Source organism: Mustela nivalis, assembly GCF_964662115.1.
Source record: "Mustela nivalis genome assembly, chromosome: 10".
NCBI classification, from domain to species: Eukaryota; Metazoa; Chordata; class Mammalia; order Carnivora; family Mustelidae; genus Mustela; species Mustela nivalis.
Window position 1 is genome coordinate 56,093,891 of NC_139029.1, and position 13,008 is coordinate 56,106,898.

The 13,008-nt window shown below is 38.5% G+C and overlaps 1 protein-coding gene across 2 annotated transcripts in view; it reads right to left on the reverse strand.

Moving 5' to 3' along the window:
* The window catches only part of ANKRD13C (ankyrin repeat domain 13C), a 98,350-nt gene extending 88,826 nt beyond the window's left edge, over window positions 1-9,524 (reverse strand). Inside the window, exon 1 of one of the 2 annotated variants that reach the window (XM_082686462.1) lies at window positions 8,480-9,524. In XM_082686462.1, the coding sequence (XP_082542588.1) occupies window positions 8,480-8,924 (445 nt within the window). In that variant the 5' untranslated portion in view covers window positions 8,925-9,524. The remainder of the gene's footprint in view (window positions 1-8,479) is intronic. The other variant, XM_082686463.1, reaches the window with a different exon arrangement.
* Between the last annotated feature and the right edge of the window lie 3,484 nt (window positions 9,525-13,008).

Below are 13,008 nucleotides of genomic sequence, written 5' to 3' on the forward strand. Positions count from 1 at the left end.
TAATTGGTAATAAATACTACCAATTATTTTCTGTGAAGTCACAGGCTTCTTCATTCTTTTTCCAGAAAATTCCTGCCAAGTATCCAAATTGGAATAACCATAGTTTGCCTGTAAGCTGTTCTTTCAAGTAAAAATGGTGTTCCATGACAAAAGCTGCTACTGTGGCTTACAACTCAAACAACTATACAAATGTTTTCCCTTGTTTCCCTTTAGTAGGCAAAAGAAGATCATGCAAAATATACATTATGTCATAAAGAATATCAAAAAGGTAAGTAATTGAGATTAAGACTTAATAAAATTAATCATTTCTACAATTTCATCAAAGACATTATGTGAAACTGGCTTTTTCCTTTTACTACAAGTATGTGGCAGTAAATAAGCAAGTAATACTAGTCGTTTGGGAGACTTGTACTCAGGTTGCAACAATTTTACTCACCACTGGTTTTGTACCACCAGCAAAAATGTCAGCATAGTGAAAAAGGCAAGCAATGACTTTATATTATCACAAAAATAGTTTTGATTTCACCTACCCCTTAGCTAGGGAGAAAACAGGACATTCTAAGTACTAGAACCAACATAGCTCCAGCTTCTACAGACACCTTCAAGTCCCATCCAAGCGGTAAAAAAGGAGAATTTTTGTATTTTCTCTCATAAACAGTATTATACTATTAAAACCCACATAAACACATATTATATCCATCATAAACTCCTAACCAGCTCTACCTTCTCATTATTTTCAAAGCTACCCCCACTTTTACAGCATGTTAAACTGACATTTGCCCATCCAAGTTTCTGCTTCATACAGTAGCCAGATTGAGTCTTCTAAAATCAGATCATATTACTCCTCTGCTCAAAATCCTCGCTTTCTATTTTCCTCAGAGTAAAAGCCAAAATCCTTAAAAATGGTCTACAAAAGTTAGACATGCTTATACCTACAGCTACCTCTCAAATCTCCTATCTCCTACCACTCTTCCCCTTGAACCAAACATGACCTTCCCTCTGACCCTTGAACATGGTACATTTACATTTGTTTTTCCCTGTCTGAAACTCTGTTCTGCCAGTATCTGCTCCTTAATTTTCTTTAAGTAACTAAACTTCTCCTATTCCTGATGTCTTCCCTGACCCTGACTCACTGAAATACTTAGCACTTCCCCTCCCCTGTACACCAGCACTCCCTCTCTCCTTACCCTGCTTTATTTCACTCCAAGATATTTATCATTATCAGTCATATCAAATACTTATTAGCTTATTATTTATCTTCCCCCATTAGAATGCAAGCTCCATGAGAGCAGGGACTTTGGCCACTTTGTTCACTGCTATAATCCCAACACCTAAAACACTGTCACATATTAGGAGTTCAGTATGTATCTGTTAAATGAAGGAATGGGTGAAAAAGGAAAAGAAAAAAATATATAAAGAACCATTAGAGTAGTGTTAAAATCTGTTTTTGCTCTCCAAAAAGCATTCCATCCCAGAACAATGCAGGTCTCCACATGATTCTTTATGAAAGTCAACCAAAGGATATATACGCTTAAGAGGATATTCAACACAGCATAGGTGGTTTTATAGAATTCAGTACAGTACTGAGTAAGAGAACACGTGTGTTAACATGCCTGATAAATATCTACAGCCAAGAATCCAAATATACTAAACCAAGTTATACCAGCAGATTAAAGATGACTTGTAAGAGAGTCAAATAAACCTAATTCTTCAGTACTCTGATAGGCAGTATACATTCAAGTACCAGATAAAACTTTACCTAAAGTACTATCTAAACCTCCAGAACAAAAATGTCTTCTGCCAAAAAGCACTTAACACCACAAGTGAGAGTAAATTATTGGTATCAATGGATATTACTATCATATTAGTCTTTGAAAATAGTTTTAAGTGCAGTCTCCCACTTGAGACTATAATGCCCCACAAGGAAGATATTATTATATCTACCTACTTCAGTGCTTAAGTAAATAGTATAATTTCATAAAAACTAGTTCGTAGAGAAGCATAGTCTCAAAGCTAGATCTAATTCCAAATACAGAGACAGCTTTTCAGTTTTGCAGATTATCTCTGGGATTTCAACAAGAGTAACAGGCACAAAAACAGATGAAGTTCAACTAAGCCACAAAGTTAAACCTCATATATCCTGGTAACAAACACCATTCATAATTTTCAGACAGGAAAAAGACCTTTTCTCTTTTTCCTACCCCATTTTACACGCCTCAGTAGTACTCTAAAACTGATCTTCCATCTATCCCCCAGTGAAATAAATAGAACGTGAACAGGAACATATTTGTCTGCCCAGCTCCCGGTCAATTTTTAAGGAACTATGCTCATTTTCTAGAACCCAAAGCAACCTATTACACTATACTCTGCATTAGATTTCTATGACTCAAGAATGACCTTAACTAGGGAAAGACTGCCTAGAATTCTGTTTTTCCAGGAGTCCTCCAGAATTCTCCTGCCTTATTGAGGCTGCAAAGAACACAACATGATCAATAACTGCTCACGTCGGCTTTCTTTTTTTGCCAAAGTTGAAAGGTCAGAATTACTGCTTCTATTACAGCTCAGTAAAGGAAAGGAGAGATTCCCCAGTGCAGGAAAGAGGATTCCCCCCACCTTCTTAAGAGGTAGCTCTGCAGATGTGTTCACATCCCAATTCTAAGTGTGAAGTCACATTCTAATACTTATATGATGCCATCAAGAAACATGTCCACTGGGGCGCCTGGGTGGCTCAGTGGATTAAGCCGCTGCCTTCGGCTCAGGTCATGATCCCAGGGTCCTGGGATCGAGTCCCGCATGGGGCTCTCTGCTGAGCAGAGAGCCTGCTTTCCTCTGTCTCTCTCTCTCTGCCTGCCTCTCTGCCTACTTGTGATTTCTCTCTGTCAAATAAATAAATAAAATATTTAAAAAAAAAAAAAAAGAAAGAAAGAAACATGTCCACTTAACCCAAGTACATGCACATGCTAGGAGATGCACATGGAAGAAGAGGTGAGAGGAAGGTCATATTCACGTTGTCATAGAGATTAACTGAATCAACCCTGATAGATCAATAAAGTGACAGATTTCACTGCCAAACCACCCTCATTCCAAGTGAGAGTGCAGGACACTTTAATGGATTATCTTACACCCCAAAAACTACTTCACTTTTTTTCTAAGACAAACTGAGGTCTACCTTTCAAAAACAAAGTCCAGAGAAGACCACATAACATGAGGGAAAAAATATAAAACTATAACTGTTCTTTTAAAGATGTACCATTATTTTAACTTTCTTAGCTAAAACTGTTCACCTAAGGCTTAATTCAAGATTTTTTTGGGGGCATGCAAACTGTAACTTCATAGTCACTTCTCAAACAGACGTAAGGTGCATTATTTTCTTAAATCACCCATCATAAAGATTTTAGGGTCAAAACACAAAGAATAAAATATCAGAAGTAAATTTAAAAATGTATATAGAATAAACCAAAATAAACCTACCACATAGGCACCAAACAGATTATCCTATTGCCTCAACTCTCAAACATACCTTTTTAATCATTCTGAAATTAAGATGTTTTAAAATCCCTCTCTGAAGAAATCTACCACCACCAGGCAGAGAGACTACACATATTAACCATTTCATTATCATTCCCTTGAGTTACCAACATTGGCAGCAATATCCTCAATTGAAATTAAACTCACAATTGAAATTTCTAATTACTGTGTGAAATAGCTACACAAATTCTCAGTAAAAATGAAAATTAACTGTATGGAGAAGATGGCTTGTCACATCCCATGCAATATCATTAAAGGCAGTAGAAACAGCCAAATCTGTCAGAATACATCTCACATCACAAATTTCTCACATCTAGGAAAGGCTGGTTTAAGCAATTCACATATCAAGGACTTTTATCACTCTGGTACCTAAAACTTTCTGACAAATGCCCAAAGAATATTTAACTCAAGGGAAAAAAAAATTTTTAAGTTTAATAAAAAGGAAGTACAGTCAAAAATCAAGAAAGTGTTCTGTATGCTTCATAAGCATTCTCAATTCTAAAGGTGCTAAAGAAGTAAAACTCATTACCATTATTTATTTTTTAAAAAAGCGTATCATCATGATACTTTTACTACTAATGGCAAGAAGTGATTCAGAAAAATTTTTACAATGTGAAAAAGGGCTTAGACTTAAACTTTAAGTCTATACTAAAGAAAAATGTATATTAACTCAAATACACTAAAAATATAAAATTTAACAAATTTGTGTACATTTAATGTAATATATCTTTTCTCCCACCCCAAAAATGCTTTTACGAAATATACAATGAGTCATAATCACTTGGCATATCTGAAAACAGTATATTCATGATGTTACACCTATTACTGTATTTAACTTATATTTCAAAGATATGTTTGGATCCAAATACAATATTCCTCAAAATAACTGATGATTCAGAAAAGGCAATTCATACTCAACCAACATTTTACCACAAAAGAAAAAGCTGGATCCTTGCTCCTATTCAAGTCAGTAATTTGTAAGTACACATTATATACGCACTCCAAAAAACGTTTATCAAATCAGAGATCACTGGAAACTCAAAGAGCTAATGAATAGTGAGCTAAAAAGTGACCAAATTAAGGTTCAATAAGTTTTCCAGCTAGAGAGAATAAAGGATCAAAACTAACAAGATAAAATTTAATAAACATAAAGACCTGTTTTAGGCTAAAAAAAAAAAACCTTCAAGAAGAGATAGAATGGAGAGATAGATAATCACTTGAGAAAACGCAGTATTAAAAAATTAACATACTCTTGCACTGTATTATTTAATGTGTGCTTTTTAGTAGTACACATTACTAAACATATATTGCTTAGAGCAATAGGGTCTACTTTTTTGTCTTTACTTGTAAGGTTAGTCTAGAGCACAATCCTCAAAGGGAAGAACTGATAAACTGAGTTTTGTTAAAAAGAAGATGAATAGGATTTTCATTTACTTACTTAACATGATTATATAGTATTCACTATTTCAGGGACCATGTAAGGACTTTAAAAACCATGCTGTTAATAGGAATGGACAGAGAAGTCAGGAATGTTTAACCAAAAGGTAAGAATGTGATAGCTGGGATGCCTGGGTGGCTCATTCGGTTAAGCCGCTGCCTTCGGCTCAGGTCTTGATCCCAGAGTCCTGGGATTGCATCTGACATCGGGCTCCTGGCTCAGAGGGGAGCCTGCTTCTCTCTCTGCTTCTACCTGCCACTTTGCCTGCTTGTGTTCTCTCTCTGACAAATAAATAAAATCTTTAAAAAAAAAAAAAAAGACAACTTTTGTCAGATATCTAAAGGGCTATCATGTGGATGAGGGAGCCCATTTATTTGTGCCATTACATAAAAAAGAAACAAAACAAAGAAGTGTGAGATTTGGGCTCTACAGAAAAACTCTGAAAGTTGTCCAATGGCAAAACACTCTCCATAAGGCTATTTTTTTAAAAAAAATATTTTATTTATTTGACACAGAGAGAGAGAGAGTACAAGCAGGGAGAGCGGCAGGGAGAGGGAGAAGCAGGTCCTGCTGAACAGTGCCAGACGTGGGGCTCGATCCCAGAACCCTGGGATCATGACCTGAGCCGAGGCAGATGTCCAATGACTAAGCCACCTAGGCGTCCCTCCATAAGGCTATTATAAAGGGGCACCTGGGTGGCTTAGTCTGTTAAAAGTCTGCCTTTGGTTCAGGACATGATTCCAGTGTCCTGGGATAGAGCCCCACATCAGGCTCCCTGCTCCATCCTCTCTCTGTCTGCGGCTCCCCCTGCTTGTAAATAAAAAAATTCAATCTTAAAAAAAAAAGGATACTATAAAGACTAAATGAGAAAATATATATTACAGAACTTTGTTGTAAATTACCATATTACACATTAGAATTTACTTCTGTGCAGGACAGTGTGTCCTAATTAATAGACATATTTGCAGAGGTTGACCACGTACTTGAGTTCCAGCTATTAGTTCAGTTCCCAGCTTTGCAATTTATACCAAATACGCAACTTTAACAAAGTTTCCCTGCATCTCTAGGTTTCACTTTTCTCACCTTTAAAATAAGGATAAAACAATTTGCTTTGCAAGGCTATTGTAAGAATAAAATGTGATAATGTAGATAACATTCCACATAGTGCTGACATTCTCAGTAAATTGTGTTTATGATGATGATAATCATCATCAACACATTATAGAAGGAATCTCTTTGGTGAATATAAAACTAACCTTGTGGTATGATGCAGTATGACTGTATGGTTTTGCTATGTACCTATATGAGTGTATGAATATGCTATGCACTGATCACGTAACAATCCAAATAAAATATATAGCTTATATTTGTTTGGTGACTTAAAATTTATCTTTTAAAGACATTTATCTTCTGTAATGTGAAGGAAAAAATATCCTTAAAACCTAAATAAAGTATCCAGGTTAGTTAAAATACCAGGAATAAAAGTAATGTAATGGGGAAATTATGCAGCTACCAAGAAAAGGGACTAAAGAAGTAGCATATTAAATATAAGCTACTCTTCCTAGGAGACTTCACAGCAAGAGATGAAAATATATATATCAGGGGAAAAAACAATTACACTTTCCAGAAGTATGTGAACCACTGGTTACAATCATCAGAAACACCAAAAATACAAGTACCATACAAATATTTGGTATATCAAGGCAATTTAAAAAGTGAAGTTGAGGGGATGAAGGACAAGAGTTTAAGAGATTTAGGATTCTAGTTACTATGAACAGAATTTGTATTTTAACAGACCAACTACTTAACGTTGAATTACAGAATATGGAAGCTCAATAATCCTGTAATTCAGTACCTTCTGTGATTAACCAGGAGGATCAATTGTAAAATACTATCCTATCGTACTTGTCAATCATATACAACTAGCTCTTCTTTCAAAGGAAATTAACTCTCAAAAAGAAACTTTCATCTATTTTCACAAATATTTCAAGGGCCCATGGAAAAAATATATATATATATACACACACACACACATAAATATACACCTACTATGAAGGTCAATTCTTCAAACTCCCTAATAAATGATGAATAGCCTGAAACTACAACACACCTTCTAATACAATATATTTCCCAAAGTGTCAGAATATAATTTTCATCAACAAACAATGATTACGCTTGTTGTAACAACAGTAAAATGATTAAATAAGTGTAGGAATGAAAAACTGGGTGCAGCTTTTAGGTACTTTTTTGTGGATTTGAATTATGATAAATGACAGTAATATTACAATATTTTAAATTCAGATACAAGTGCAGTTGTTAGAAAATTATAAAACCACTAAGAAAAATCTTATTCTTTTTTTTTAATCTCCATTTTTGCCCTAATTTTAGATAAGAAGCCTGGAGTCCAATGAAATTAAGGGAGTTTATTCCTCAGGCAAGCATTTCATTAATGTGTTATATTATTTTGAGCAGAGTTGAGTGTGTTTTAATTGAATGTATACAACAGTCATGTTCAGTTAAAAGCAGAGCTAGCAACAATATTTGTCAACTACCCAATTTAAAATAACTTATTAAATGTTGAAAATATCAGTGTTTCATTTTCATTAATAAATGTACTGTTGCTTATAAATCAACTCAATCATATAATGTTTTTAAAACAAAAGAAACCAAAAAATCAGCTAATGAGTTAAGGTAGAAAGTAGAAATACAGTCCTTGAATAATAAATGATACTCTATTTTGTCATATAGGCTATGATGAAGTTACTATGAAAAATCATAGTACTATTTTTAGTCACAGTCAAGATAAAACATTATTGTTAGCAATTACATAAAACAAACAAAACTCTCAAAACTCTACTCCAACAAAATTTTGGCTGCTCTAGTCACTTTTTACTTGCTCTAGGTATCAAATGCCAACAAATTTCTACTGTGGGGCTTTCAGAAACCAAGGCATTCTACATTCTATCTTAAATGCAAAGTGTAGACACTTTGTATCAAACTAAGTTTCATGAAAGCAGAGAAACAGAAACACAGAACCTGATGGCAGGTAGAAATCACAACAACCAGTTGCAGTCAAGTTGGATCTGTACCTGAGTAATGAAGGGAGGTGGGCCATTTACACGTTCAAAATTCGAAATCCCAAGGTGGGAGACGAGGAGAGAAAGAAAAGAAACAGTTGCACAAACAAAGGAAGAAGGGCAGGTTGGATAAGAGACTATTTAAAATTTGTCAAAAACCAATACATTGAAGGCCTGACTCAAAGATAAAACAGCTTCTGAAAGGAAACTCTGAAGTGGGCAAAGAGGAAACATTCCTTTGCACCCCCAAGAACCAATCCCCTGACCACTGGCATGCTATTACTGAAACGGTCATGATTTACAGGCATTTGGCCCGGGTGATGGGCAAAGGAGAGGAAAGAAAGATCGTTGGAGAGAAGCCTAGAATTCCATTGGCCTGGGGAGGCACACCCTGGGTTCGGGAAGGGAAAGGTGGAGAGGGACGAGCACTCCTCACCGTGATTATCTTTCTGTCCGATATTGTGCGTGCGGATGAGAGACGACAGTCTCCTCACATCCCCCTTGAAGACGCACTCGTGTACCGGGTAGTGTGCGGGGCAACTGCCTCCATCTGCGACGACAGCAATGGGGTTGGTGCCCGCTAGAAGAGCCGGGGACTGGGTGGTGGCAGTCACGGAGGAACTGTGCAGCGGCAGGGCCGGGACGCCAGGGGGATTGGAGGAGGCCGGAGCTGTCTTCAGCTGCAGCCGGTGGTGATGGTTACTGAAGATCTTATGACAGGCTTTGCTGCCCTTGCCCCTGCCGCCTGTCCCAAGCCTGCCTCCCGTGAAGGTGCCGCCGAGGGTAGCCGCCGCTTCCTCATCCCCGGGCTCCAGCAGGTCCCCCTCTTCTTTGCTGGGCTTGTGATCTCTCCGCAGTGAGCGGATCTTCTCCCCGGTCATCGCCGCCAGGGGCAGGGAGGGTATCCGGGAGGCTCACCGCCCGCGACAGAGGTAGCGCTGCGGCGGCGCAAGGCTATTAGAGCGGTGGCCAGGCGCCTCCAGCGCAGCATGTACTCTCAGCGCTCCCCCGAGCCTGGGACAAACGCATCTCCTGGCGGAAGAGCCGGCTCTCGCCTAGGCACTAAGGGACGCGCGCTCGCTGGGGGGAGCTAGAGCTCAGGTGCCCACGACACCAGGATCCCTGTCCCTGCTGCCGCAGCCGCCTGCCTCACACCGAAAAACAGGGCACGGCCATCTTACCCTGACTTCTCTCGCGAGAGCTCCCTCGGGAGGAGGGCGGAAACACCGCGATAAGTGAGGTACCTGCTCCCTCCCTTGCACCTTCCCCTCGCGGAGAAGAGCCCTGCGCTGGCGCCTCCCAGGCAGCGTGTTTCCGCCCCAAGCTGAGAATCCGACAGCCCGCGGGGGCCGCGCTTCTTCGGTGCAGTCTGAGACCTTTAACCTGTGTTTGAGATATTCGATGCACGTTATAAACGATGACTTAAACCCTCGGACATCTGGGCCTCCCGAAGAGTAATGCAAACTGACGCCACGGCACACAGGATATGATGTCAGTGAGATCATGCACAAGACACTCGTTCAGTAAACATTTACTAAGCATCTACTTTGTGCCGTATACCGAGCTAGTAAAATTTTTAAAACGCCACTCCTGGCTCCAAAGAGCTCAGCAGAGGAGGAAAGACAAAACAGTTGGGTACAGTAGTTCACCGCGCGACGAATATATGGGGAACTGGATTGCACCAAAAAAAAAAAAAAAAAAAAAAAAGACAAATTTTAGTCCTAAAAGTCACCGTAGATCCGTAGATTAGGAGCTAACCTTGGAAAACAGGCTATTCAGCAAACGGAAAGACGGGAGGTCACTCAAATTTTAGAGAAATGAATTTCAAGCGGGTGTCAGAGTTTCAGGTAAGGGAATGGACGCTAAAGAATGGCATATAATAACTGTGTGACTGGGATGTCACTGGGCTAGTTCCTGGCCAAATTCCACCCATTGTCAAATTCTTAAGAAGCCTAAATCTAAAATCCCTAAAATTTCGACCAAATAACTAAAGCTGTGGGGAGCTAGAAGGGAGGAGGGTTAGCGAAGCATCCTAGAGGTCTGCCTTCACCCACTTATCTCTCCAAAGTCCCATTTACACTAACAGTAGCTTCTCTCAAATCGCTTCTTAAACTTTATTGTCAACTCCATTCCCCTGCAAATAAACAAATAACTTGTGGGAACTGTCCTCTCTTCATCCTTCCTCACCACTCAGGTTTTCATTTCCCATCTTTTTCAAATCTATTCAAATCGAACTGTTTCCGCCCTTTCTTCTTCTTCTTCTTCTCCTTCTCTCCTTCTCCTCCTCCTTCTCCTCCTCCTCCTCCTTCTCCTTCTCCTCCTCCTCCCCCTCCTCTCTCTCCTCCTCCCCCTTCTCCCCCTCCTCCCCCTCCTCCCTCTCCTCTTCCTCCTCTTCCTTCTCCTTCTTTTCCTTCTCCTTTTGTGGGGAGTGAAGGTTGTTCCAATTATGATCAAGCATTGCATAACCAGAACCTCAAAGAATCCTACTCAGAAACCAAGAGACTGAACACATGCATACAAAAACATTATTTTGTTCCACCATAGCCAATATTTAGGCAAGTAGTATGCTTGGCATTTTATATGCTGTTATCTGCAGGTGATATTATTTTTAATCTTCACTTGACAGTTGAAAAACCACCCTAATGCTTCAAAGCTGGAATGTAGCACAATCCAGCCTTATTATTCTAGAGCTAGAGAGATAGGAAAGGGCCAGATCATGTTAAAAGTTTAGACTTTATCCCACAAGAAATGGGGGATGTTGAATAAGGAAATAGCATGATGAGATTCATCTTTTGGAAAAGTCACTCACTCTCCCATACTTTAGAAAAGTATATGGGGGTTCCTGGGTGGCTCAGTAGGTTAAAGCTTCTGCCTTCCGCTCAGGTCATGACCACAGGGTCCTGGGATTGAGCCCCACATCGGCTCTCTGCTCAGCAGGGAGCCTGCTTCCTCCTCTCTCTCTCTCTCTGCCTGCCTCTCTGCCTACTTGTGATCTCTGTCTGTCAAATAAATGAATAAAATCTTTAAAAAAAAAAAAAAGTATATGTCAAGAATAAAGTACCTAGGTGCTCTTTTAGAGACAGACTACTGCATAAATAAAAAAAATAAGTGTGTTAGTATATGCATGTAAAAGTCTGACAGAATATATACATTGCACAGAGTGAACACTAGTTATCTTTGGAAGATGAGATTGCTAAATCACATATTTCTTACATTCCTTGAATATTTGTTTTTACGAATCAGAAAAAAATTAATTTTTAAAGAAGTATGCAGTAATTCAGATGATGAAAAATTAGGAGAACATGAACCAAGTTAATAAGAGTGATGTTAGAGGAGGTAAGACTTAAAAAAAAACTAGTTCAATTTTGGCATATTGAATTGAAGTTTCTTGTTGTTCACCCAGAAGAAGTTAGATGGTATACATTTTGAATATTTTGAAATGACCCTAGGAGGCAGGGATCAGAATTAAAATTTAGGAGTTATCATTACACAGTAATTGATACCACAGAAGTCTTTGAGTTTCCCAAGAAAGAATGTGCAGTGTGAGAAATTCATGTCCAGCCTAGAATAAAGCACTAACATATAAAGGATATGTATAAAAAGACTGGTGTTCAGTACCGTTAGTATTAAAACCTGCACCAAATAGTCAACCATTATATCTGAGAAGTATCTTATCACTGCATCCAGAATTTAAAAGTACCTCATTAGTGGTTGCCAACTACGGATAGATGGAAAACTCCTAAGTGTTTCCCTGTAAAATCAAACATTACAGACGTCAATGTTATTTGACTCTTATTTTTAAGAGTTTAACAGTATAATCAGTAAAACATGATATAGAAATATAAGATTACAATACATTGTGAAAAATACAAGAATTAAAATTATATAAGATCCTGACATGATACAAAAGAGGAAATTATTAATTTTCTCTGGAGGAAATAAAGTCAGTTGATCAGGAAATCTTTCTGAAGGCAGTAATTGTCTGAATTGAAAGAATGTTTGAAGTTGGCTGATTGGACACAGTGGGGAAAAGGTAGTAATAATAATTACAATAATAATAAAACTATCATTTACTCAGAGCTTATGATGTGTTAGGCATTGTTTCAAGCACATTTCTCACAACAACTCTATGGGGTACTTACTGTCCCCATTTTACAGATGAGGCAACAGAGGCACTAGGAAGTGATCGTCCAGCTATGAGTGGAGGTAAAAAGAATAGTATGTACGGGGCACCTGGGTGGCTCAGTGGGTTAAGCCTCTGCCTTCGGCTCATGTCATGATCTCAGGGTCCCGGGATGGAGTCCCACATGGGGTTCTCTGTTCAGCAGGGAGCCTGCTTCCTCCTCTCTCTCTCTCTACCTACTTGTGATCTCTTTCTGTCAAATAAATAAATAAAATCTTCAAAAAAGAGAATAGTATGTATAAACACAGCATTATATTTGACAAACACTGGAGCATAGTATGTGACAGGAAAAGTGGTGGCAAATAAGACTAGAAAGGAAACCTGGGGCTGGATTACAAAGAGCAACTATAAGACATTCGGACTATATGACTATATATGCTGGGCAGTGGAGAATCTGTAAAGGATTTCAAACACAGTAAAGACAGGATCACATTTAATCACCATAATGTATAATCAACCCACATTCCAAAGATAGGAGACTGCCAAACTTTCCAGCTTTGCCTCCTACCACGTTGCCAAACTCATTCCTCATTCTAACCAAAACAATCTGCTGACAGTCCCTCATCCTCTCTCATGTTTCCATGCCTGTGCACACAATGTTCCATATGTCCCAAACCCATTGTGATTTCATTCATCTAGATACCTCCTTCAGCCTTTCAAAAGCTTTTCAAAATTCTCCTTAGCACAGGGATTTTTGTTGTCGTCGTTGTTGTATTTTAAACTTGGCATAGAATCCAGGGGTCCAGAAAATTACATCGAACTTTAGTTCAAAATAAAATTTA